At 37.6% G+C, this 27,124-nt stretch overlaps 1 protein-coding gene across 1 annotated transcript; it reads left to right on the top strand.

The window, feature by feature from the left end:
• The first annotated feature begins 2,579 nt into the window (after positions 1 to 2,579).
• LOC125266365 (leucine-rich repeat neuronal protein 4) lies at positions 2,580 to 27,124 on the top strand. The gene is made up of 3 exons (XM_048186934.1): positions 2,580 to 2,742; positions 2,832 to 2,877; positions 25,905 to 27,124. Exon 3 carries the CDS (start codon positions 25,910 to 25,912, stop codon positions 26,639 to 26,641), a length of 732 nt encoding a protein of 243 aa, XP_048042891.1. The 5' UTR covers positions 2,580 to 2,742; positions 2,832 to 2,877; positions 25,905 to 25,909; the 3' UTR covers positions 26,642 to 27,124.

Raw genomic sequence — 27,124 nt, 5'->3', positions numbered from 1 at the left:
GTAACTGTAAAACTCTTATTAAAACTATATTCAATTATATGCTGATTAACTGTATGATTTATGTCTTGAACTTCACATATCTGACAGAACTGCATGTTAGTGTATGCTGTACAGAAGAGGAGCAGCTGCATTCGTCACCTCAGGCCTGAACTGATATGAGGTCTGTGCAGTGACACTGACAGAGGCGCTTCAGTTGAGAAGTTCAGATGAGTTCAGTGTCTGGCCAAACAGTCTAACACCAATTACTTCCCATAAACAAGCAAAACATTTCAAACTAACTGCTGAAATTAATTTCAGTTTTCATTTTTGCCATCATGTTTTCGTTTATAAGAAAATTACTGATTTATAATTGAATTGATGAAATGATTGAAGTATGATTGAAAATATAACTGAATATAAGCAAAAAAAAATCATTAAATGAGTAAAAGGTTAAATGAATTATTTACATAAAAGCAATTGTCTCTAATTTTATTATCAGTGGTGTTACTGCAATTTTAAAGGTGCCCTAGAACCCCTTTTCAAAAGTCTAAGGTGTCCCCTGAATGTGTCTCTGAAGTTTCAGCTCAAAATACCCCATAGATTTTTTTTAATTAACTTTTTTAACTGCCTATTTTGAGCCATAATTACATATGCACCGATTTAGCGCGCGGCCCCTTTAAATCTCACGCTCCCCGCCCACGGAGCTCGCGCTTGCCTTAAACAGCATAAACAAAGTTCACACAGCTAATATAACCCTCAAAATGAATCTTTACAAAGTGTTCATCATGCATGCTGCATGCATGCATCGATTCCTGTGAGTATAGTATTTATTTGGATGTTTACATTTGATTCTGAATGAGTTTGATAGTGCTCTGTGGCTAAAGCTAACATTACACACTGTTGGAGAGATTTATAAAGAATGAAGTTGTGTTTATGAATTATACAGACTGCAAGTGTTTAAAAATGAAAATAACAACAGTCTTGTCTCCGTGAATATAGTAAGAAACGATTGTAACTTTAACCACATTTAACAGTACATTAGCAACATGCTAACGAAACATTCACTAAAAATATCATGTTACGTGAATCACTAAAAATATCATGTTATCATGGATCATGTCAGTTATTATTGCTCCATCTGCCATTTTTCGCTATTGTTCTTGCTTGCTTACCTAGTCTGATGATTCAGCTGTGCACAGATCCAGACGTCCTGCCCTTGTCTAATGCCTTGAACATGAGCTGGCATATGCAAATATTGGGGGCGTACATATTAATGATCCCGACTGTTACGTAACAGTCGGTGTTATGTTAAGATTTGCCTGTTCTTCGGAGGTCTTTTAAACAAATGAGATTTACACAAGAAGGAGGAAACAATGGTGTTTGAGACTCACTGTATATCATTTCCATGTACTGAACTCTTGTTATTCATCTATGCCGAGGTAAATTCAATTTTTCATTTGATGGTACCTTTAAGAAAGTCTTCCTTATATGGTGAAACAGTGTACCTTATCATAATCTATGAAGGGACTATCAAAATTAAAATATTAATTGTAAAATCATATATACTATTCCAAGTTTCAGTTAAAAGGTGTTTTAAATGTGATCTCATGGCAATTCGTAAGGATTTTACAAGTTGCCAAACTCGTATGAATTAGTGTGAATGATGACCTACGCCAAACCCCGCCCCTAAATAAATTCGAATGAATTACCACTTCATATAATACGTACGAATTGGTCGTGAGATAGTGTTGGTTTTTCTACAGGAAATGTATTTGTATAGCATTTTGGTACTTTGCCCTCTAAAAATGAGAGGCTGCAATTGCATGACTCATAAACATGAATGAAAATATCTGTGTCATCATTGTGATTATGTGAGGATTGTTTCATGTTGTTAAATAAATTTTTCTAGATGTTGACAGCTTAAAGGGATAGGGAAAAATTAGGGTTCTGTTCGCATTTGTGACACCATTGACATTATCTAGTTTCTATTGATAACTAAATATCCAGCTCTCATTCTTTTTCTTCTCCTTTTACCCCATCCAACCATAGTGTGGGAATTTTGGATCTGGGGCAGTTCTATTTCCATCTCTGATTGGCTGAGGGGGCTGTTGTCATGGTGCCGGCTGCTCAAACCGCCCTGGCCTAGCTGAGCTGACAGCCATCCTGTCCCTGACAAAATGATTTGAAATTATTCATAGACCAACTGATCACGAGGTGAGGTAATGTTTGTGACAAGGGCATGCCAGCCATGGGATTAACCCTTTCATTCAGAGGACTAGCCAGCTTGGTACAAATGACAGATTTGATTTGGAATATGATCTGTTATTACTGTAGGAGTTGTAAATAAGTACCGCCAAACAACAACTTGGAAATTGTACTGTGTGTGTGTATTTTTTACTTTTTAAAAGTATGTCAAACACAATATCCAGACACTCAATGAATATTGTTCAGCACACATTTCTACACTCATTTATATTCCAATTTAAAGAGAATGTGCAAATTAAAGATGATGATGATGAAGGTAAGCGGGGACAATAGAACAGATGTATGTGTCCATTGACAAGAGCATCAATGAACTCTCACTGACTTTCCTGCACAATCTCGCAACTCTGTCTGCGTTACCATGACTACCATACAGAAAGGAAAGTATCAAAACAGAAGCTGCTTGGTCTCTTTTCTCTTGCAAATGCATTTCAGAGAGAAAGAGGAAGATTTTTGGGAAATCCTGAAAGAGATAAATGTCCATTTCATCTTGGCAAATTAGTAAGTAAGGCCTATGTTTTTTGATCAGACTACTATTCATAATCTGTCTGTAAACTGACTGCTTCATATTTCTGTTGTTAATTTCCTAGTTGGTTCCCTCTGTCTCTGCACCAGAGAAATACTGCATACAGTACAGTAAGTGTGCACTCTCATCAAGGTCACATAGTTTGATTTTCTATATTGACTCTGTCCTTATTGGACAGTGTCAGTTAGACCCCATGATATAGATTTCATACATATGATTTTGCTGACTTCATTTAGACTTAACTGAATTTCACTGTTCACTTTATTGCCCTATATCAAGATATATATCAATATAAGCAGCTTCAGTTTTTAATGTATTCTAAGTGCGTTGATCATAATCGACCAGTAATCGTTTTGCATAGTTGGATCGGTGGTCTCTATTAAGTCCGATAAAATAGCTTCACTACATTCACCGGTCTTGTCTGGCAGTTGTACCAGATCTCTGAAAAAAGACAGTAAATTTGCAACATTATTGCAGAGAGCAGAGACATTGCAACAACATTAACCCTACAGCAATGACGGCAGGAAACTAGGGTTATGCAATTTTAGTATATTTCTTTCCAACACAGCGGTGCACTTTCGTTCCTCCCAAAAAGCCTAAACTTATCATCCAAATCAATTAGATCAGTGATTGTCTTAAAATACAATCTACTGTTGCTAAACTGCAGGATGTGCTCGATAATAAAAAGAGTTATTAAAACTGCATTCAGCCACGAAAATGATACTGTTCCACAGGCAGCTTTCTGTGCGCGTGCTCCGAGACATGGACAAGCAAAGTGAACTTTGAACTTCGGGTATGGTTAAATACACACGTCAAAATGTCCTGTTTGGTGAGTATTCTCTGTCATTCTCAGGTGCAATCAATGCTTCCACCCTTTGTACCGGTTTGTCTTTCCAGTGCAGAAAACATTCTTAATATAATGACAGTATTTCCTCTATTTTGAATGAATATGCTCCTTTAAAATCTAGATGTTCCCTCCTCTCATACTTCTCATTAGTCCACTACTGAGCTTAGGGTAATGAAAACCAAGCTAGAACCACCGTCTAGAAAGGCTTTATAAGAAAACTGTCCTTATTGTTCACTCCCTTGCTGAACACATTCAGCAGTACAGGGAAGCTCTTAATGCTGCTTGATGGAGTTATTTTACTGCACTCAATAACAAGTCCAAAAACAGGCCTAGAACATTATTTACTACAAGTAGTCTCTAGAGGGTTCTGACCAAAAGTGTGATGCTTTCTTGAATGTTTTTCAGAGTAAAATACTTCCTATCTGTCAACACCTTCCCTCCGTTCCCCCTACTAAACTTCTCTCTTTATGCCTTACTCACAATCTCTCCAGTTCTGACTCCATTGTCCCCAAAGTGATGAGATACTGAGAAAACCATTTCATTAAAGGGTTAGTTCATCCAAAAATGAAAATTCTGTCATTAATTACTCACCCTCATGTCGTTCCAAACCCGTAAGACCTTCGTTCATCTTCAGAACACAAATTAAGATATTTTTGATGAAATCCGAGAGGTATATGAATAACACTTTCAAGATCCAGAAAGGTACTATAGACATTGTTAAAACTGTCGATGTGACTTAAACATCGTTAAAACGCATGACATTTGTGTGCGCAAAAACAAAACAAAAATAACGACTTTATTCAACAATCTCTTCTCCTCCCTGGCATTATCCTTACGTAGTTGCCCCAGTAATCACAGTTAAGGCTTCTGTGTTTACGACACATGCCTGTGACGCTGATGCAGGAGCTGGCCAATAATGAGTCGCCGTTCTGACGTAGAACCTGGAAGCGCTGGACGTAAACGATGCATTAGAATGACAAAGAAGAGAAGATATTGTGAAATAAAGTCATTATTTTTGTTTAGATTTTTTGCACACAAAAAGTATTCTCATCGCTTCATCAAATTAAGGTTGAACCACTGCAGTCATGTCAACTTTTTTTAACAATGTGTCTTTAGTACCTTTCTGGACCTTGAAAGTGTTTGTTAAATTGCTGTCTATGGACCTTGAAAATATACCTCTCGGATTTCATCAAAAATATCTTAATTTGTGTTCTGAAGATAAACGAAGGTCTTACAGGTGTGGAACGACGTGAGGGTGAGTAATTAATGACAGAATTTTCATTTTTGGGTGAAGTAGGCCTATCCCTTTAACATGTCAATGTCCTCTGGAACAGTTTCATCTAAGCTCAAGATTGCTGCTATCATCTCTGCTCTCAAAAAGCATGGTCTTGGTCCTTCATGTCTAAGTAGCTACAGGCCTATCACAAACCTCTCTTTTCTTTCTAAGATATTAGAAGAAGTTGTTGCCTCCCAGTTACAGGCACATCTAACAGCACATAACCTCCATGAACCTTTCTGGTTTCCATCCTCTGCATAGGGAAACAGCTCTGTTTAAGGTTCTTAATGATCTCCTCCTAGCTTCTGGTTCTGGTGCTCCTAGCACTATCCTCTTGTTGGATCTTGGCTCAGCTTTTGACACTGTTAGTCATGAGATAATTCTCTTAAGCCTTCCAGCAATTGGAATAACTGGTACAGTTTTGACTGGCCTTCCTCTCATTTGACGGATAGGCAACAATTTGTTGTATTCCAGAAGCACAAATCTTCCACTAAATTCATCAATTCTGGTGTATCTCTTCTAGGGCTGTCACAATATTAGAATAGAAATGAGAAGAATTTATCAGTCTAAATAATTTTTACTTTGTTTATTTAGTTTTTCTCTTTCAGGTTGCTGCACAAGTCAAATTTAAGGCTTTTTAAGACCTGAAGAAATAAAAATTAATACTAGCCTATACATTAAGGCTGTTACCAATCAAATTAAATCATTATCAACAAAATCCATCTTTGCAATACAGAGGTGACACAGAATGAGAAGTGGCATTAATATATTTACACAGCATTTACAATTTATCTACATAAATTTAATTCAATAATTAAATATGGATTTTTTTTTTTCTAATTTTAACTTTTTAATTAAAATGTCCCTTAAATATGAAACTAAACTAAACTAAACTGCCAGTAGGTGGCAGCAAGTCACTGTCTTAATGAGTGAGTCAACCGATTTGTTCAGATGACTGATTCATTCAGGAACGAAGCTCGGATTCATTCGTTCTAAACGCGGATTCAGCCAGTTAAACAAAAACATTTCTGTCTGTTGCACTGGGACTCTGTTCTGCTGTTCATCATTTTGAAATTTTCGTTGGCGAAATAAAGGGAAAAAAACAATATTAACAATACTGTGTCTAAAATGTAACTCACATTGTTCATTTAACAAAAAGTTGAAGCAACATTGCATTTGTGCTGATTTGGGAAAAACGGCACTCTTGCTCGTGTGATATTGTAAAACAACTACATCTTATAATATAATATAATGACAAAAAATCGTCGGGGCAAAACATACCTATGTATCTTGAATTTTGAGGGCATATAACTGCATGCATAACTACATCACGCTGAATAAGACGAGTAAAGAAAACGCAGTAGGCTACTTATTAAAGGAATCACGCTTTATTTAAATATATGAACACAGAAAATCACTGTTAACAGGTTAATATAACATTTCCCATTCCATGACTAGTAAAATAATCGCAACTTACTCTCTGTAAAATGGAGTAATCTGGAGGTTGATGGACACGGAGGTGGTAAAAAGGTTGATGGTGTTGCCACCCTTCCCACTGACTGTAGCTAGGGCTGTGACGGTAGGCATGACAACCGCGCCACCGCGGTCGTGGAGTGTCACCGGCGGTAGTGTGACGTCATATGTAATATATATTTATATATCTCAGAGATCGCGTTAACTGAAAATTTTCCGTCTTTGATGGAATTTGTTTAGCAGTGACGGAAAAAATCTGCATCCGTCTGTCATTTTGACAGATTATGTAGTTTGTATGTAAGCTTGTTGTAATTCCCACCCCTGTCCAGTAGGTGGTGAGTGCGCTCCAGTGTGGCAGCAGAGCGCGAGTTCAGTCTCCAGAATAAAATAAAAACGATCCGCTTGATTACACACAGAGGAGCACTTTTACTGTCTATGGGAGCACCCAGTTTAAGTAAATTGTATAATGATAAAGTTACTTATGCATGCTTAATCTTTTCTTGCTTACTATAAGTTTATGGTCAACGAATTGCTTTTCTGAGGTATAATGTTACGTGACATTGTTTGCAACACTGACTGAACTGACGTGATACAGATTTCGGTAAGCTACTGTATCTTTCATCATATTTTTTTGTAATTTTCATTCATGTTTATTTCGTTCTGTACAGTAGTAAAGAGGAAAGGATGATTGCATTCACTCACAATTCGTGACAAGAGTTCAAGATGAAAACTGAAAGTGACGCAGCTTGTCTTTGATCAACTTCCTTTTCATAGTATAAATAAATGCAAGCCTATGCCTATTTGCTTATCCTGTAAGTTCGTGAATAAAATATCTTATCATTAAAATATAAAAATTAAAATGACGGGTAATATTGATTATGATGGATTTTTTTATACGATCCTGTCCATCAAAATGACGGCGAAACGCAAGTCTAATGCAACCTCTAAAATATATAAACAAACCCCACCACCGCAACACCCGCGGTTGTTGGTGATTTACCACCGCGGTAGTAAAAAATTGGAGAGAGGGCTGGCGCAAAATGCGGCATCGGCATCTCGCAGCGGCACTTCCGGCGGCATCTCCAGCGGCCAGGGACTTCTTCGGCAGCTGTCGCTTGAGCGGCATCTCCAGCGGCCGCTCATAGCGGCACTTCCGGCGGCATCTCCAGCGGCCAGGGACTTCTTCGGCAGCTGTCGCTTGAGCGGCATCTCCAGCGGCCGCGGCATTGGCATCTCATAGCGGCACTTCCGGCGGCATCTCCAGCGGCAAGTGACTTCTTCGGCAGCTGTCGCTAGAGCGGCATCGGCATCTAGAGCAGCCAGGGACTTTATTCGGCAGCACCTGCCGCTGGCCATTATAATTCAATGTTGTTTTTTGTTTTATTTTAAAAACTACATTTAATCAAAATAACATAATATACCAGAAGACTATCATTTGTAAGCATTTATCACAAATTTTGTTAATAACGTTCTGATGCTCCACTACATAAGAGAAAGTAAATCACATGTTTTGATAAAATAAAATTGCAATGTTATCCATTGCTTTGAAATGCACATGAATATAAACTGATATTTTGTTAATACAGAAATTAATTTCTGATAGACTATGCTGCACAAAGCTGAAATTGCGGCATATCGTAGCGGCATTTCAGGTGGCATCTCCAGCAGCCACGGATATTCTTCTAATTTTAAAAGGCTACATTGCAACAAAATAGCATTATATATCACAGGACTGTCATTTGTAAGCATTTATCATTAATTTTGTTATGTAAGCCTTTTCTGACGCTGCAGTTGCTATCAGAGCACGCTGAAATTACTGCGTGTGTATATGACTTATGGTAGCTATATAATGTAATGACAGTCCTGTGTATATAGCAGCTTAATATTAATTTCTTCAAACGTAGTTTTAAAGTGAAAATATTACACCGAATTAGTGGCAGGTGCCACAAACAGCGACAGCTGCCAGAGAAAGTCCGTGGCTGCAGATGCCGCAATTTCAGCAATTTCAGCTTTGTCCATTGGAATAGTAAAACAAGAAACAGACTTTTAAAATCTAATGTTTTCCTAATAATAGAAAAATGTCCCTTTTTTTTTGGAAACCATCAGTAGAAAGTCTGTAATTTCATATATATTTCTTATTTTTAGATTTTTAATCTTGAAATTGACCTTTTGACCTTTCAATGGCCTCATTGTTTGTACTTAAAAAATACAAATAAAGTTACATTTATCTGATCAGTCCACACAACAAGAACATCATTCAACGTTAATTTATGTAATATTTCATTTTCTTTCCATAAACCTTTAACAAAATGACCCTGTAACGGGGTGGTAACTGATGTGACGGGGTGGTATGGACGAAGTGTTTCTCTATATGATCTGCTGGTTTTAAACTTTAAAAACTGGGGGAGGGGAGACCTTCAAATTGAGTAAAAAGTGTGTGAGTGAGTGAGTGAATGAGTGAATTAATGAACCAAACATTGTTGCCAAGTCTGCATTTTTCCTGCGAAATTGGGCTAGGCTACTTTTACACTGTTGCCGTGGGTTGTTTTTCATGTCCGCGGGTTGAAGCGAGCCCAAATAACATGATATTTAGCCCTTGGAATGTAAATTTTACCAAAGGAAACCTGCCAAAAAAAAAAGTTTTACCCCCCAGAATATGATTTTTATCAGGGGACATTTTGGGATGAAATTTACCACCACCGGGGTGGTAAGTTTAAGCTTGACGGGCCCTGCCTAACATGAAAAAGCAACAAATAAACAATGTAAAAAAAATGTGCATAGTTGCCTTCTTTTGTTCTTGGTGGCTATACATGGGTTTCATGTGACGTCACTGTATTCTATCGCCGCCATATTTGGGACCGGTCACAGCTGCGCGCCCTGTTTAAGTCTATGGTGACAGCAGCTACAACTACCAGAGGAAGGCCAACGAAACGCTTTCAGAAGGTTCACAACAAATTTATAATATATCTTGGATATGTGGTGCTGTTAGCCGTTTCAACAGTCGTCAGAACTACAAATTTATTTGATCCCAAAGTAGTTAGATCGGCAGAATTATTGGCTTCATTCAGAAGGGACCACACCACTGGCAGCCAAACAGCAATGCACAACATTAATAACTGCTGGGACTGTCATTTACGTAACATTATAACGAGGACACTATTGTAATAAAATGTTGTGAATTCTCTGTGTTGTTGTTTCAGCGTGTTGTTGTGGTAAGAGCGCGTCGACTGAGTTAAACATTGATTACATAACTTGTTCAAACTTCACTTGTGCATTCGCATCATTTTGTACAGATAAAACTTATTAATTTTATTAAGTATAAATATCTGATTATTCTCATAAAGGATGTTTCGTTGAGGTAAATAACCCACAGAGCTGATGATCATCTATAGCTTCAGTGCGAGCGCTCAAAAAGTAAGACAAAACATTAATATGATTGGGACTGTCTTCTTATACATGATATTATAATCGTATATACTTGTAAAATAACGTTGTGAATTATTTGGGCTTATTTGCTGTGTTTCGGAGTTTCAATGAGGTTACTTCAAGTTCATCTGTGCGTGATTTTGTGCAAATACTAGTTGTAATATTTTTATTTTGTATTAATATCTGGATTATTTTATATAGGATGTGTTCCGTTGATTAATTAAAAAGTTGAAAGTTAATTAACTTTCAGTTTATGGGTTTTTTTATTCTCTTCAGCTTCAGCGTGCGCAGCTCAAACAGCAATGATTAAGTCATTAAAATGTTTAACGTTACTACACAGTATTATTAACTTTAATATTTCTTTTAGAAAATGAATGCATTATTTTTAATAACTAGCTCTTATATTCTAGTATTATTTTCATCAACACATAGTTTGATTAATAATAAGGATCATGAACAATAACAGATTTTTTTTTGTATACAATAACATCAATAACAGATTCATTTTGATAACAGTATTATTTGAGCTGCGCGCGCTGAATGAACACCCGTAAACTGAAGCGCTTTGCTAGAAGGTTAATTAACTCAACAGGACACATCCTATGGTAATTCATATATATTTATACAAGCTATACATAAAATTACAACTTATATTTGCACAAAATCATGCACGCATGTACTTGAACTAAGTAATGTAGTCAGCTGGTGTCGTGAATTTGTTCATCCTGTAACACGCCGAAACACAGCAACTAGAATTCATAATATTTTCAAATAAATCAAATAAATTTGAAGTTCTGACGACTGTTGAAACGGCTAACAGCACCACATATCCAAGATATATTATAAACTTGTTGTGAACCTTCTGAGAGCGTTTTGTTGGCCTTCCTCTGGTAGTTGTAGCTGCTGTCACCATAGACTTAAACAGGGCGCGCAGCTGTGACCGGTCCCAAATATGGCGGTGGGCATAGCGGAAGTGACGTCTTTGAAACCCATGTATAAGGCTCAAATGATGTCACTTAGGCTTTGTGATGTCATTTAAAGGAACAGAGCATTATTTATAGATAAAACAAGTTAGTGTGACAGGGTGGTAAGTCAAACTGAGGGACGTGCACAAATCTTAAATTATTAACCAAAAAAATAAGGTTTATTGTGAATAAATATATTTTGTGTAAACAGGGACACACATATAATCCTGAAAATAGTATATGTTTGAAAAAATATATATAACTTATTTGGTGATACTTTAGATGCAAGTGTCATGTTGGTTAACACGGACATGTGAAATTGGCTATGTAATAATGAAAAATTATTAAAAATAGTATGCTAATCTTCAAAAAAACAAACATTTGATCATATATCATGTTAAAAAGAACACTTGAATTAATAACTTTAAGCTTTGAAAAAAAATTGGGACATTTTTTGTGCCTTATGCATCTGATCAAACGTTGCGGACCCAAATAGCATCCGTTTTGTAGAATGACTCATATACACACGCAGTAATTTCAGCGTGCTCTGATAGCAACTGCAGCGTCAGAAAAGGCCTACATATTAACAAAAATTAATGATAAATGACAGTCCTGTGATATATAATGCTATTTTGTTGCAATGTAGCTTTTTAAAATTAGAAGAATATCCGTGGCTGCTGGAGATGCCACCTGAAATGCCGCTAAGAGATGCCGCAATTTCAGCTTTGTGCAGCATAGTCTATCAGAAATTAATTTCTGTATAAATATCAGTTTATATTCATGTGCATTTCAAAGCATGTGATTTACTTTCTCTTATGTAGTGGAGCATCAGAACGTTATTAACAAAATTTGTGATAAATGCTTACAAATTATAGTCTTCTGGTATATTATGTTATTTTGATTAAATGTAGGCCTAGTTTTTAAAATAAAACAAAAAACAACATTGAAATATAATGGCCAGCGGCAGGTGCTGCCGAATAAAGTCCCTGGCTGCTCTAGATGCCGATGCCGCGGCCGCTGGAGATGCCGCTCTAGCGACAGCTGCCGAAGAAGTCACTGGCCGCTGGAGATGCCGCTCTAGCGACAGCTGCCGAAGAAGTCACTGGCCGCTGGAGATGCCGCCGGAAGTGCCGCTATGAGATGCCGATGCCGCGGCCGCTGGAGATGCCGCTGTAGGGAGAGCTGCCGCTGGAGATGCCGCCGGAAGTGCCGCTGCGAGATGCCGATGCCGCATTTTGCGCCAGCCCCTGCTGAAAAATTGCCACCGTCACAGCCCTAACTGTAGCTAGGCAAATCCTGCGGATTGGGCTGTCTAAGGAGCCGAAAAACTCCCATACTGTCGAGCTTACGCTGCATTCACACGGGGCGTCAGCGTCAACGCTTGACGGAGGGCGTGTCTGAAGCTTGTGTTGACGCGACCGTTATAGTGATAACAGCCAATCACATTACTTTCCGGTGTTGCACAAACGCAATTGGCTAGCAACTGCTCTAGGGTATTTGCATAGGGCGATCTGATTGGATGGCGCTTGAAAAGTTGAGAAATCTTCAACTTCTGCCGCTTGCAACGCGAGTGAAGTGACGCGACGGAACCCACAATTCAGTTCGGCAACGCATTACGTCACCCATTCAAAGTAAATGAGAAGCGTTAACGCCGGCGCCCCGTGTACTCGGGTGTGGACAATGCATGGGACAGAGCCTCTCACTCTCCCGCTCAGACGACAGGAATAGCTGCGCGCGCTGCATCTTCTTCTTGTTTGACAGGTGTCAGTGTTAAGCAAGCGGCAACCTCCCCCTTTCTCTCGTGAAGCCAATACGGAAGTAACTTAAACTGCGATTCATCGACTGGCCGCTAGGGACAGGCTCCAAAAGAGAGCAGAATCTCATAGAGTCCCATGTTAAATTGGCCAAGTTTATAGCAGAAAAAAACATGTTTACAAGTTGGTTCAAATTGTGGTTTTGGTCTATACTGCTATTTTTGCCCTTCATGACAACTCTGAGGGGGGTGAATTTTTTTATAACTTATCCGTTTAAATTATATTAAGCCTTAAAGTTCTGCATAATTAAGGGCGTGGTCACTTGAGTGACAGGTAGATTGCGCTGCTGTCTGAGCCGTCATGTTACCTCAGCTGCCGCTGAATTTGGCATCTCAGCCGTTTTTGTGCTTTTTTCTCGATTATTTTATACAATTATAAAATATGGCTTGCTGCATAATATTCGAGACTGATGTGTGTCTGTGTAGATGCGCATGCATGGGGAAGAAACAGAACACACGTTGTCGGATCGTGGCATTGGCTGAAAGTTTTGATTATGAGATTTACTACAATGACAATGGCGGGAGGATATCAAAATCCGACAGCACTGCTTGGATATTATTACTAAAACTGCTGCACTATTTTGAAAAAAATATACTTTGGACACGGTCTCATTTGTTTGTTAGATACGATCGTATACAGTTTTATAACATAAAGTCTGCTCAGATTGCATCCTTTCTTGAAGAACGATGACAGAGAGCAGATCATTCAGAAGAAATGTGAAATGTTTTTTTGTTTTGCAATGGACACTCATATTTTACCCAAGTGCCACAGATTGGATTCATCTCGCGATCTCTATTTCATTATAAAGGTATGAAGTCCCATTTGATTTTCCATGTTGTTATTTGCACAACCAACACTACTGGTGTTGGAGCATCTATATCTTAAAAAACACCGTAGATTGACAGTAAACCTTTAGAACGTTCTGATGATAAAACTTGTCTTCATTAATATTTTAGATCGTATCTAAGATAGATAGATAGCTCCTTTGCTGCTAACATGGTCACGTCGAGCTAGGCGGGCGTGGTTACAGCAACCAGTCATATCAGCTCAAACCACCTCCCCGCCTCTTTGCCCATTTTCAGTTATCCGGGAGTGACGTGCGGTGATGCGCAGCTAAGATGGCCGCGGCCTAATTTAGGCGTCAAAACTGCTGTTCAGAACTCTATGGGTGACGTCACGGACGCTACGTCCATATTTTTTTACAGTCTATGGTGTTAAGGTGCGATACTGCCACCTGAGAGCTCAACCAGGTACTGGCGCTGGAGTATTTACGTGTCATGATATCATAAGCGTCCTATTCATTTTAAATATTGTGGTTATCGTCCATACCGGTATATCGCCACACCCTAAATTAACACGATATCGATATTTCATGCTTTGAATATCACGGTTATCGTCAGTACCGGTATATTGCGACACCCCTAACCTCTTCTGTTCTGGGCCCTATTTTTTCACTATCTATATGTTACCACTTGGACAAATTATTGAATGCAATGGGTTCAGTTTCACCTGTTACACTGATGACTCAGTGCTTCCTCCTGTGTTAGCAACTTGCTTCAAGGAACTTAAAGGAAAAATTAAGGTAATACTGATGGGTTCTAAAATTGTTTAAAATGTCTAAACTATCTGGCCAACTGATAGATCTGGATGGTGACCTGATTAATAGTTTGAAATATTGGTGGTTTTCTCGATTTCACGCTTTCATTTAATGTTCACATTGGTAAGGTGGTAAAGACCACCTACATTTCCACCGACATTATATTTCTTGTATTCAATCCTCTTTTAGTCAGCAGGATGCTGAAACTGTTATGTCTTTGTCACATCTTATTACTATAACTTGCTTCTTTATGGCCTCCCAGCCAGAGCCGGCCCAAGGCATAAGTGAACTAAGCGACTGCTTAGGGGGCCCCCAAGAGCACATGAAATGACAGCTTGATTTTTACAGCACATTCTATCAGTTGCAGTTCTGTGCCTCTGTCTCAATACTGTACAACTCGACATTCGCATTACATTTATCGCAGCAGTAGAGTTACACTCACGGGATACTGCACTTTTTCACAATCACAAAAGTTCATTATTAGCATGTGCTTTCAAGCCTTGCCAGTTAAACATTTCATTCGTGTGCTTGTCTGATGTGCTTTTTCTGAGCGCGCGCACACTGTCAAACAGCGTCCGATTAGTGGACTTTCATGTCTGATTGCACTAATACTGTCAAATACACACAAGGTTTACATAAACACAGTTGGTTATGTCTAAAGTGAAAATAATCAGATGAGAGAAAACAGGATGCATGTATGTATTTTGGATGCATGCAGGTCTTAAAGAAACAGAAGCCTTATAGTAAACATGCTGCCCCTTGTCTGGCTAAGAGGGATAGTTCACCCAGAAATGAAAAATCTGTCATTATTTACTCAAGTTGTTCCAAACCTGTATTAATTTCTTTCTTCTGCTGAACAGAGTGAACACAAAAGAAGATATTTTGAAGAATGTGGGTAACCAAACAGTTGGTGACCCAAAAACTTTTGTGGTCAACAGAAGAAAGAAAGAAAATTCAGGTTTAAAACAACTTTTGTAAATGATGACAGAATTTTCATTTTCAGAAATATTCCTTTAATGTTAATACATTTATTATTGTTATCTTGTTAAAGGTCCACCTGATCTGTTCATTTTATGTCATTATTTAAATATTTAATTTAATACTATCCATTTTGTACATTTACATTTATTTTTCATATAAGAAGATACTGTTTATCTTAAGTTTTTCTTTTATCCCAGGGGCCCCCAAATAAAATTCTGCTTAGGGCCCCATAAAAGCCTGGGCCCTGCTTCCAGCTATAAACATCAAATGATTACAATATGGTCAAAACTCTGCAGACTGTTTCATCACTCTCACAAGAAAGAACATGCACATTACTCAGATTCTTCATCATCACCTTCATTAGCTTCCAGTTTCCTTAAGTATAAACTTCAAGGTACTAACCCTCACTTACAAAGCTCTTCATAACCTCGGTCCTTCTTATTTAGCTGATTTACTTCAAGCGTATGACCCTGTTCGTTCCTTAAGATCTTCCAGTGTGGAATTGTTAATGGCTCATAAGTTTAGTTTAGTCACTATGGGGGCCAGTTTTTTTAATGTTGTGGCTCCCAGGTTGTGAAATGCTCTTCCTCAAGACATCTGTCAAACATCCTTTCTTTTAAAAACCTCTTAAAAAATTCCTCTAACCTAACTTTGTCAAGTGCCCTTTGGCTTTGGAAATGGGCTCTAAAAATATTATTATTAAAATTATTATTAAATAAAGTTTTCTCCATTGAGATTTTTTTTTTTTTTTTCAGGTGATAAATGCTTGAGAAAGTCCTATCTTTCCCTGGGTATCAGTCTTTGATGTGTTTGCAAGTGGGATGATGATAATTAGCAGTGCTAATATCTAATTATGCAGGGAGCATAATATTAACCAACCTCCTAATAACTAAATGCCATCTGGTGACCAAACATGGAACTACATGTTGGTAGTCAGAAGGACAGCAGGAGGCAGAAGAAAGCAACCCTGGAAACTATCCTTGGTCATGACATTAAAATTGGCATGGAAAATGAATGCACACACAGCATAATGAGACAAATTCCCAATTTAACGCTAGAGACCACACAATAAATGAATTCTTTCCAAGCTTAAAGTCTAAACTAGTAAACATTACTGGACACACATACAGCAGCAAACTAGCATGTGTTTCTGATGAAGGGAAGCTGTTTCCCCTGTCAACAACAGTACCTGCAGTACCTTCACAGGCATCTAGGGGTTAAAAACCCTGGAACGTGTACTCGCATGCATACCATTCAAATTATTTTGTGTTGTCCTGCTTAAAAGGAGCCATCCTTAGCCATGCTATAACATTATATCCACCTTTTTCATAGTCTTTTCCTTCAGGTCTGTCTTTTTTCCTTCCTCTGTCTGTGAATAAAGAGCAGTGAAGCGATTCAGATTGACTGAACTGGGTCTGTGAGCTGTGTGTGTGCCAGCATGTGTTTGCACTCGCTAACAGACTGAAATAACTCTTGATTATCACTCCAGTCAAACCACTGCGCTTGTCTATTTTTTATAATTAGCCTCTCCTGCCTCCTATTCCCTTAAGACTCAATGCATTGATAAGAACATTAGATCATTTCTGCTCAGTACAGCTTGTGTTTGGTGTGTGACAAAACCTGTTCCAGTCAATCAGCAGCTGTTAGAATCTGTAGAGTTGGATTGTCTTATCTAGTACTATTCTGTATCATCCTCAGTGGTTTCCTTTCACTCCCTGTCTCTCTGCATTTGTCTCCTTTGACTATAATTTGATCAGAAAAAAAAAAAACTGAATGAGAGAGCCCTTGTTGACATTGCAATATGTGTTGCTCCACAGACAGCTGTGTTGATAGTGAGGTCATAAACAATTACCTTTGTTTCTATTTTGTAAGCATTAAAAGCTAGCATTAAAAAAATTTTAATTACTATTTTAATGTTCACTTATAATGTTAATAAAATGTTTTGCACCTTAAAAAATGTATATGCAGAAGACTACCATTTACAGACAAAGCATTATGAAATCATTTTCGGTTTGATGTAGCTGCTGTCAGATCCAATGTAGTTGGCTGCTTCATCTTTCAAGTTCAAGTTCGGTTTATTTTTAAAGCACATTTTAAAACAGCCACAGACCGACCAAAGTACTGTTAAGTTTTAAGAAAACTAGAGTAGAAGCCAATCCAATGCGATTTGGTAGGGCTGGGTATTGACACAATTTTCACGATTCGATTTCAATTCACATGCTTGCGATTCGATTATGAATTCGATATTGATTATTTTGGATGTATATCAGTTACAGTAAATGGCAAATTTTCTAGAGGAAAACAATCTCAACTAATGCTGTAAACTACACATGGAAGTCAGTTGGTACTACTTTACTATAATATTGAAGGTTAAAATTAACTTATTTATATATACTTAAATTACACTCCGTTATGTTTTTTTAGAATAAATAAAGTTTAGAATTACATAATCATATTTCTACTCCAATTTGTTGTTGTTTTTTTAATATAAACATTTAAATCGCAGCTGTCATAACTGATTTATTCAAATGCATTAAATATTGAAGAACATTATAATGAATATGTAATGGTGCATAGCTATATTTATCAGAATGCTGCTTTCTAGAGTTCACTTTTCTAGCTGACTAATGAGTTTATTGTCACTGAATATGTTTTTCTGAGTTAAATGTGATATTACATAACATTGTTTACAAGCTTTGTTTTATTGACGTCTTTCCGAGGTTGAAACACTGATTGAGCTATTACACGAGACATGATACGGATTTCGGTAAGTTGTACTATATATTTTAACATACCTTCAGATGTTTAGTCGTGCTGTAACTGGTATTAAAGCGGAGGAGAGGATGTTCACATGCGCTTGTGCTGCCGCTTCTCTTTAACTGAGGCGTTAAAGCGATCTGTCACATCACATTAAACAGCACAAAAAACGGTATTTATTTTTTGAATCTCATAATGAGATGGACGTCATTTGAAATCTGAGACTTTGCTTCATATCAAAAGTAACAAAGCACAAAGATTGTTGCGATTTATTGGATGGGAGGCGTGCTATATATTCTGTTCATCAACTGAAAACAGACTAGACCAATCGATTCTTGGGATTTAAGAATCGATATCGGTTCGTAAAAATGAGAATCGATTAAAATCGAGAAATCTATATTTTTTTACCCAGCCCTACTCTCCATTACACTGTGCTTTGTTGACAAAACAAAATGCTCCGAACAAACATAAAATCCTCAGACCTGATCCGGGACGTCATTAAATTAAACCATCCACTTGTTTCTGATGCTGGGATTCTTCTAAGGTTTGTACAGAGACGCAAACAAGCTGTTTAAACTGGATGCTTAAAAGCGAAGTTCTTCCATTTGTCCTGTTGTCGACAGATCTAAAGAGCATGTCAGAAACTGAACACGCACACATCTGTATAATGTGTCCAGTGTAGACAGTGTCAATGATTATAATGGGTTCTATGTGTTTTTGCCGCAACGCAATTCTGTAGGAAAATGTCAGCCGTTAAGCGACTGAATGCCAGAGGGTGGGGCCTATAGTGAGATGATGTACAACGATTTGTCTATGTCTTGCTCTGGATTCAGGCATATGCAAATGTATTTGCCTGTGTGGTGTCACTAAACCCGCAACATCAAAAGGAGCCGTTTCTGGAGCTTGGTTAAGTCAATGCTTTGTTTATGATGAGGAGGATGTTTTAAGCTATTAAATATGCAGGATGTTTTAATGGTACAAAATGTCTACTAAGAGCAGTAATTAACAGTAACCTTTTGCACACACTCTCCATGACCTGTAGAAACTAGACTGTCTGCCAGCCCCTTTAGTAAAGTCTGGACATTTTTATCAGATTACAGTTTCTATGCTGATAACTTTCAGGAATTATATTGCACAATTCACTGAAGTACCAATGCAATGTGTTACACAACCACATCCTCTATTTGAGTTGAAACAAGTATGTAGCCAATTGAACAAAAATATCCAGCCAACTTGGTCGGACCAAATATAGGAATGTACAGTCAGTTAGCCAATCGTTATCACGAAATAAACCCGACAGGGTGATCAGGACTCTGACGCAAAGCGGAAGTCAAATCAAAACAATCAGCCTAGCAACAAGACGAACACTATAAAGGTAATAAAGTAATATTAAAACTGAAGTTTTCTTTAGTCATTTGCACTGCAATCAATAACAGAGATGTAAGATGGCGGCAGTTGCATTTGAAATGAGAGTAGGAGTCTGCGGTGTGATACAAGAGACATGAATGTTGCATCAGGATCAGTTACATAAACGAGCATACTGATATACAGCATTGCCATGGAAGATGGCAACTATTAGGAAATATTCGAATGATGGATGGCGCAATTGATCAGTCAGAATTTGTTGTTCTATAAAGAGTGCAATTTTTCCATCAAAACGTCTTTTAAGAGTTATAAGCTATGAACCGAACTAACAAGCAACAATGTGAATCACATTACAATCTTTGATCTGAAGCAAAAAATTATTTGAAAATCAGACAAAAAGACAAAGGTACAAGACAGCTTTAATGTGTATGTATAATTTTGAAACAGTTTGAGAGTGTAGGGAGACTATTACGTCATTTGCAGTGCTTCATGGGAGTAGGTTGAAGTTCTTTTGGAGCACTTTTTATCATCTTTTTCTTCTATAGATATAATCAACAACTTTAAATAAGTAGTTTTATATTTCACCATTGTTTTTAATTTGATTTTCATTCACAATGCTTCATGGGATTGTAGTTCTTTCCCTCACTAAAGCTGTTAAGTACACAGTTTTGTATATTTGTCTGATTTTCAAATACTTTTTCAAAAAGTTTGTAAAGTTGGCATGAAACTGAAGTTGCGATAGTCTTTTCTTCCCTATTGTGACATATATCCAGTTGAAATGGCTTTTTGAACAAGAAAAATCGTTGGATTGTTGTTTTCTCATTTGAGTGACAGCTTGACCCGTCCTCATGCCAATGAACATCAGACAAGAGATGTTGTTGCAAGAGGTAAGGGAAGTTATTTTGATTAAAGATTATGTGTTCAGATGTTATTTCAATTTATTGCTGATGGCTTCAACAAAAGCATAGGCTACCACCGACTGAAAACCTCATAGCTGAAAGACCTGTTTTAAAGGATTATTGCCCTATAAAGAAAATGAATGGGATTTTTACTTTTGGAACATGACTGCTGTGCTCTATTTTGAGAGGAAAGTATGCCGTGAAAATGAAGAATAGAATGTAGTGGGCAGAATGTGCAATTAAAGGATTAGTTCACTTCAGAATTAAAATTTCCTGATAACTTACTCACCCCCATGTCATCCAAGATGTTCATTCCTTTCTTTCATCAGTCAAAAAAAAAACAAAAAAAACAACTGAGGTTTTTGAGGAAAACATTCCATGATTTTTCTCCACATGGTGGATTTCAGTGGGGTTCAAAGGATTGAAGGTCCAAATTGCAGTTTCAGTACACCTTCAAAGGGCTCTACACAATCCCAGCCGAGGAATAAGGGTCTTATCTAGTGAAACAATGTCATTTTCTTAAAAAAAAAAAAAGTACTTTTTAACCACAAATACTCGTTTTGCACTGCTCTGCGATCCACGGAAGTACCATGGTAGGGCGAAAAACTTAATCTCATTTTCTCCTCCAACTTCAAAATCATCCGATATCGTTGTTTTACCTTTTATTTTTTATTTTTTTGTAAAGGGCGTTTGGCTTAATCTTTGCACGTTCCCTTTATAGACACTTGATTGGTACTTACACCTACGTCACCCGTGACCTTTGTGACGTGATTACGTCATGCGTGGCGGATTGCAGAGCAGTGAACATCTTGGATGACATTGGGGTGAGTAAATTATCAGGAAATTTTCATTCAGAAGTGAACTAATCCTTTAAATAATTTCAGACCCCTGATGACTGCTCCGTTCCACTTTAATACTAACTGCTGCGTAATAGGGACAGGATGTACTTTATAAACTAAACAAGACAAAACATAAAGTTTTAAACAACAGGGCATTTAATAAACACCCTCCTCGTATAAACTAAACATGTAGTGCTGCCCTAGGTTACATCCATTTCAATGAATCAGACATAATAACGCTCAAATACACAACTGTGATAAAACACACATACGCAACAGCTACACCCTGAAACACACACGCTTATTTCATTTTCCCACTAAACACACCCTAGGTCTGACGGGATGCATGACATGCGTGCTTGTTTTCATTGCAGCTGCTCCCTTCTACAGCTGCTTTCAGCACACCAGTTAATCACTACCAGATGTGATGGAGAGAGACAGAAACACAGAGAGAGAGAGAGAGAGAGAGAGAGAGAGGAGTTGAGGAGCAATATCTGTGTAACAGATTGGATATAGAGAAGTGGGAAGGTAAAAATGCGCTGTTGTTCTTCTAAAAGACACCTAAAGTGAAAAGATATAAAACAAGCAGTGCTACGTTTACATAGGCCTACACTAAAAAAGTTGTCTGAAGAGTCTGAAGCCGGACTGAATCAATAATTCGTCCTTTTAAATATCGTTTAAACGCTTTAATAGGAATGAAATCGTACCTGTAGGCGATTATAACTCGTCTTCATCCAGACTGCAGCTTGATGTGCGCATGCGCTGACAAAAAGCGGTACCGCGCGACATTCAGTCTACGGTTATTACACGTGTCGACACGTAACGTTAGCCTGCTTAAACACAGATGAAGACTAGCTCGACGACCACAGAGAAAAACGACAACTGCGCATGTAAACCTACTTATGAATACCAAAAACAAGCCATTTCAAAAACAACATCAAAACTAGGTCTTGAAATTGAAAAATGAAGACTTGTTGCACATATGTGTTGTGAAGGATAATATTTTTAGTTATGCATGAACAAATACAACTTTTTGACACGTGGTTTCCCCCTCTGTTTACGCCCTCCCTAGATGCCTGTATGTGAAGCTTTCCCACAGAAAAATATTCCCATATGATCGATTTTCTCTGGAAAACACATGTTCTTTAGTAGGCCTAAAACATGTATTTTTAGTAGTATTTATGATGACTGATCTGTGAACGCATTCAACATCTTTCATGTACAAAAATGGAATGATATTTTGTATTTTATATTGGTATAGGCCTAGGCCACATGAGCTTCATAATGTGTGCCAGGCTTCCAGCAGCTCATAGGGATCAGAACTGGATATTGTTGTGCATGTGTGAGCCTGTCCCATTTTTCAGAGTATGGAGAAGAAAAGGACTTGCAGGTTTGCAGCTCTGAGGGAGCTTCACCATTCCTTTTTTTTCTATAACTATGTTGAGATTGAAATTAGAGACCCGCTCCAGTCCTCCCGATTCCCGTATGTCAGTAAGAAGGCTTTGAAACAAAACACTGTTGCACCATCAGATGTTTTTAAATGTACTTCATACTGGTAAGAGGCTTGCATCCTGTGATCAGAATAGTCGAGACAGAAAAGATCTCTGTTTCCTAACTTTTGTTTGACCCTTGAAAAAGAGGAAAGTCCTCCCTAAAAGAATACAATATGGATTTGTAATCTATGCCACTACATTTAAGTTAACACCCCAAAACTCCAGCGTGTGTCAGTGTATCATCTATCCGGTGTTTCTGAACACTCTTCCTCTGGAACTGCAAAACTCAGAGGAAAATAATCCTGACAGCAGATGATCTGTTAATACTCTGTTAAATCTTAAATAGAGCACTTTATTGTCATATGTTAAAGACCTACATGTAAATGTTGTAGAAATGCTTTTGTCTTGCTGCAAATGGGTGTTTCAACAAATCCAAAAGTTAATTAAAACTAGCATGTTAACTATTAACTAACGCCTTTTCTTTTTGTTATATGAAAGTCATATTGAAATTGCATGTATTTCAAATGCCTTTTATTTATTTTTTATTCATTTACTCTTGTTCTAGACCCAGCTTTTCACTCTTAAAGTATTGAAATATATAATTCAAATCTGAAATGTCCCGTTTTGTTATTAAAAATACCAATTTTATGGGTAACACATCATTCACTGTTAATGTTAACTATTGCAGTTTATAATGTTAACAAATGGATCTTTATTATAAAGTGTTACCAGTAAAAGAGTAAAATAAACAAATCATTTCATTATTTATTGTGTGAAAAATCTAAATTTTATTCTGTATCATGTAGATTTCAACAACAACAAACAATTTTTGATTTTGATGATTTTTTTTTTTTTTTAAGCTGGTTGTCATCTGTAACATAACATTTAAATTAAACTTGTCATTTATTGACTGTGAACCTGTGAATCATTACTGTTTACTCATTACATTTTAGGACTGTCTGTCTGAATCAGTCTGTCTGAACCTAATTAAGTCTGACTCAACACAAAAAGTATATTGTGATGAAATAACCTTGACCACAGTGCCATATGACTGTTTCTAAGCGTGTACATACGCATTTAAGTGGTGTACGGAAGTGTGTGATGTGTATAAGTTTCTGAATGATGTGAACTTCAACTCTTTCTGTCATTGAGTATGAAAAAAACAGACTTCCTTCTCTATGGTCAGAGCAGCTGCACCAAAACCCAACTCACATACACGCATACATGCTTCCAGGATGCAGTAAATCTTTTTAGTGAAACACCAAATCCACATTTCTGGATAATACAAACTGATATTTTGATTTGAATTAAGATTGTATGAAGATTTTCACTGAAGCCTGAATCATATGCTGACCGTCTCCAAATCTGTCCGTGAAATAAAGAGCCCTTTGTTTGCTATCATAAAAGCATGACACAGGAAGGCTACGACTGAGTTGTGTTCAGTGTAAGTAGTTGTTTACCTTAAACATGTTTTCATATGATCTTTTTATTAATAGAATGTCAATGAGTTCTGATATAGCAGTTGCTCAACATGAACTCATAACTCTTAATGAGTGTGATGATTTCTGATCTGGACATGTAGCTGTTATCGCTGTGATTCATTCGAGGCATGTGCACATATTCAACACACATTCTCTCTGACAGAAAGCCTATTAAATGAGAAAAGGTGGAGCAATGAGGGAGAGAGGGGGATGGGGTTAGGAAGAAAAAGGAGGTGATTGTAGGGGAGTTAGAGAGAGAGAGTTGTAGCAAGCGAATGAGAGCAAAGGAAAGAGGATACCAGAGATTTTAAGATAAAACTTTTTGGATTCCCCTTTTAAATAGGTAAGAAATTAAAGTTCACAACTTTGTTTAAACTCTTTTTCAATATGTTAACATTGCAACTTGCAACAGTTTTGATACAAAAGTAACTGAGAGACAGCAAGCAAAATACAGGCTCAATACAAAAGCCTTTTACTTATTAAAAAACCTTGAAGTTCTGCATTCCTTTATCTCACAATCTCTCTAAAGCTCATCAGTGTGGTCTTTATATGTGCTCTGTCTGGTTTAAATGAAGTTTACCAATGCAAAAGAATGTTAATCGATATCTTAACCAAGGGCAGATGACATGGTACACACACTCACTCACACAAGTGCAACAGTTTGCTAACTGGTTTGTTTTGCAATAGAGAGTGATCTGGATGGCTGGATTGTTTGTATTCCCTCTGCTAAATGTAAACTGTTTTCTAGAGATAATCTGCACTGGAGATGTAGAATGTCAAATGAGAAATATGAAGCAGGTTCCTAAGCTCCATTGATCGTTAACTTCGTATTCCTTAGTTCAGTGGTGATTCTTCCTTCTAGTTTCTGTTCCCCACAACCCAATTCAGGAATGCAGTTGTTACCTTTCTGCTTGATCCATAAATGTACTCAAAGTAGTCAGATGATCACTCTTGGGAATAATGCGAATTACAAAAGAGTCAAAATGAAACTATCCAGGTGCATTATGGTAATTAAGCTTTCGACTGCCAGGTTTGATGCATTAACTGAAAAAATGTATAGATTCAATGCATTTGAAGTTGCTTTTCATTAAAACATCTGCCAAGTGAATAAATGTCGATATAATGGGAATTTAGCAATTGGCTAATAATTTTGAAATACAGTTGAATGTCAACACAGAAGTGTTTCTTTATTTCATCTTTAACAATCTTTAAAGGGTTAGTTCACCCAGAAATTAAAATGCTGTCATTAATTACTCACCCTCATGTCGTTCTACACCCGTAAGACCTTCGTTCATCTTCAGAACTCAAATTAAGATAGTTTTGATAAAATGAGAGCATTTCCAGCAAGATAATTAACACTTTCAGATGCCCAGAAAGGTACTAAAAACATATTTAAAACAGTTCATGTGACTACAGTGGTTCAACCTTAATCTTATAAAGCACTGATTTCATCAAAAAAATATCTTAATTTGTGTTCGGAAGAATAACGAAGGTCTTATGGGTGTAGAACGAGGGTGAGTAATTAATGACATCATTTTCATATTTGGGTGAACTAACCCTTTAATATATTTAAAAGTTTTAAAATTAAGCAACAAAAACTTCTATCATAAATTATGCAATCTGATAATTTACTGTATAAACTCAAGAAAGGTTAATGAAATCAGTTAAAGATGACTGAAACATTCACCCAAGGAATGAGTCATGAAACATTTCAGTTGACTTCACTGATCTAGAGCTACATTTTATTCACTATACATACTTTTCTTTCCTAAAAACTGGTGCAAACTGAAAATATACTACATTCAAGAACTGTAGTTCTTAATTTCAAGAAAGATGATTGATTGATGATTTAATTCACTGAAGGAATCAGTTGACTTCTCTGATCTGAAGCTCCATTTGTAACTTTTTTTTTTTTTTTCACCAGAAAACATGTTTGTGTGTGTGCGTCCTGTCATCCTTCTCCTCCTCATCAACTTTCTCGACCTATCATTGTCATCATCATCATCATCATCATCATCATCTCAGAATGCCACTCGACCCCGTACCCACCCCTCCGGAGAAACAGATGATTACAGTGTACTCGAAGACATTACCACTGAGCCTCCCAGCTCATCCTCCACTACCTCTGAAGACACAGTTGATGGTTTTTGCGACTACAGTATGTGTGTAGAGCATCAGCAAACCTGCGCAGAGCTCACAGCAGTCACAGGCTGCTTCTGCCCGGGGTTAGAAAGACTCCATGCCCCGAGTCCACCGACCCTCTCATATCTGACTCAACAGGATGACAAAGGGGTTCTGGTGCACTGGTGTGCTCCGACCTCCATTGTCACCCACTACAAAGTCTTGGTGAAAGGCAAAGACAGAGATATGGATAGGGAGATACAGGTGGAAGAGAAAAAAAGGAAAACCGTATTGCGGGATGTGGCGGCTGGTGCGCTCGTGTGTGTAGTAGCGGTGAATAAGATCGGCGCCAGCGAAGAGAACCAGCAATCGTGTGCCACATTTAAACCCCAACATTCAAACTCTGGACTTGCGCTGAAGCTGGGCATAATTGGAGGTGTGGTGGGACTCATAGTTCTGCTGATTCTGGCTCTGCTGCTGTGGAGACAGAAAAAACGGCGGGAATCTTCTGCACGAACCGAGACAAGGGGAGTTCTGTAACAGAGAGGAAGGAGCGTGCATGTGTGTGGCCATAAATATGCACTTAATCTTGGAATGAATGATAGGAGTAAATGAATGACATAGCCCACTGTGAGCATGCTGGATAGAGGGAGTGTATTAATGACTCAATGAAAGAGGGGTGCAGAGAAGGTGGATGAATGACTCAGCACATTCTTCTCATTTGGTCGTCAGTAGTGTCTAACAATGTGATTTTGGACAGGCACAAATTGCAGACTGTTGGTGTGCTGACTCTAATCATGGGCACCGTTTCAAGTCCAATTCCCAAATCATCAACACACTTTAAACTTGTGTATCTGTTTCTTCTTCCTGTATGTGATGCAGAATTACAATTTCTTATTTAGATTAAGGACTCGATCAGATAAAATGATCTGTGCACATTTTAGGTCACTTCACGGTTTTGCTACAAAAACTATATCTGTAAATAGCCTATGAGTCTTACAAAATAATAAAAGATATTTTGTA

The sequence above is a fragment of the Megalobrama amblycephala genome, linkage group LG4 (genome assembly GCF_018812025.1).
Source record: "Megalobrama amblycephala isolate DHTTF-2021 linkage group LG4, ASM1881202v1, whole genome shotgun sequence".
Taxonomy (NCBI): domain Eukaryota; kingdom Metazoa; phylum Chordata; class Actinopteri; order Cypriniformes; family Xenocyprididae; genus Megalobrama; species Megalobrama amblycephala.
This window is presented reverse-complemented; position numbering and strand designations above follow the sequence as displayed.

Excerpts from the sequence above, each read along its gene's own strand:
- LOC125266365 (XM_048186934.1), top strand. The coding sequence starts at position 25,910 with ATGTTTGTGTGTGTGCGTCCTGTCATCCTTCTCCTCCTCATCAACTTT.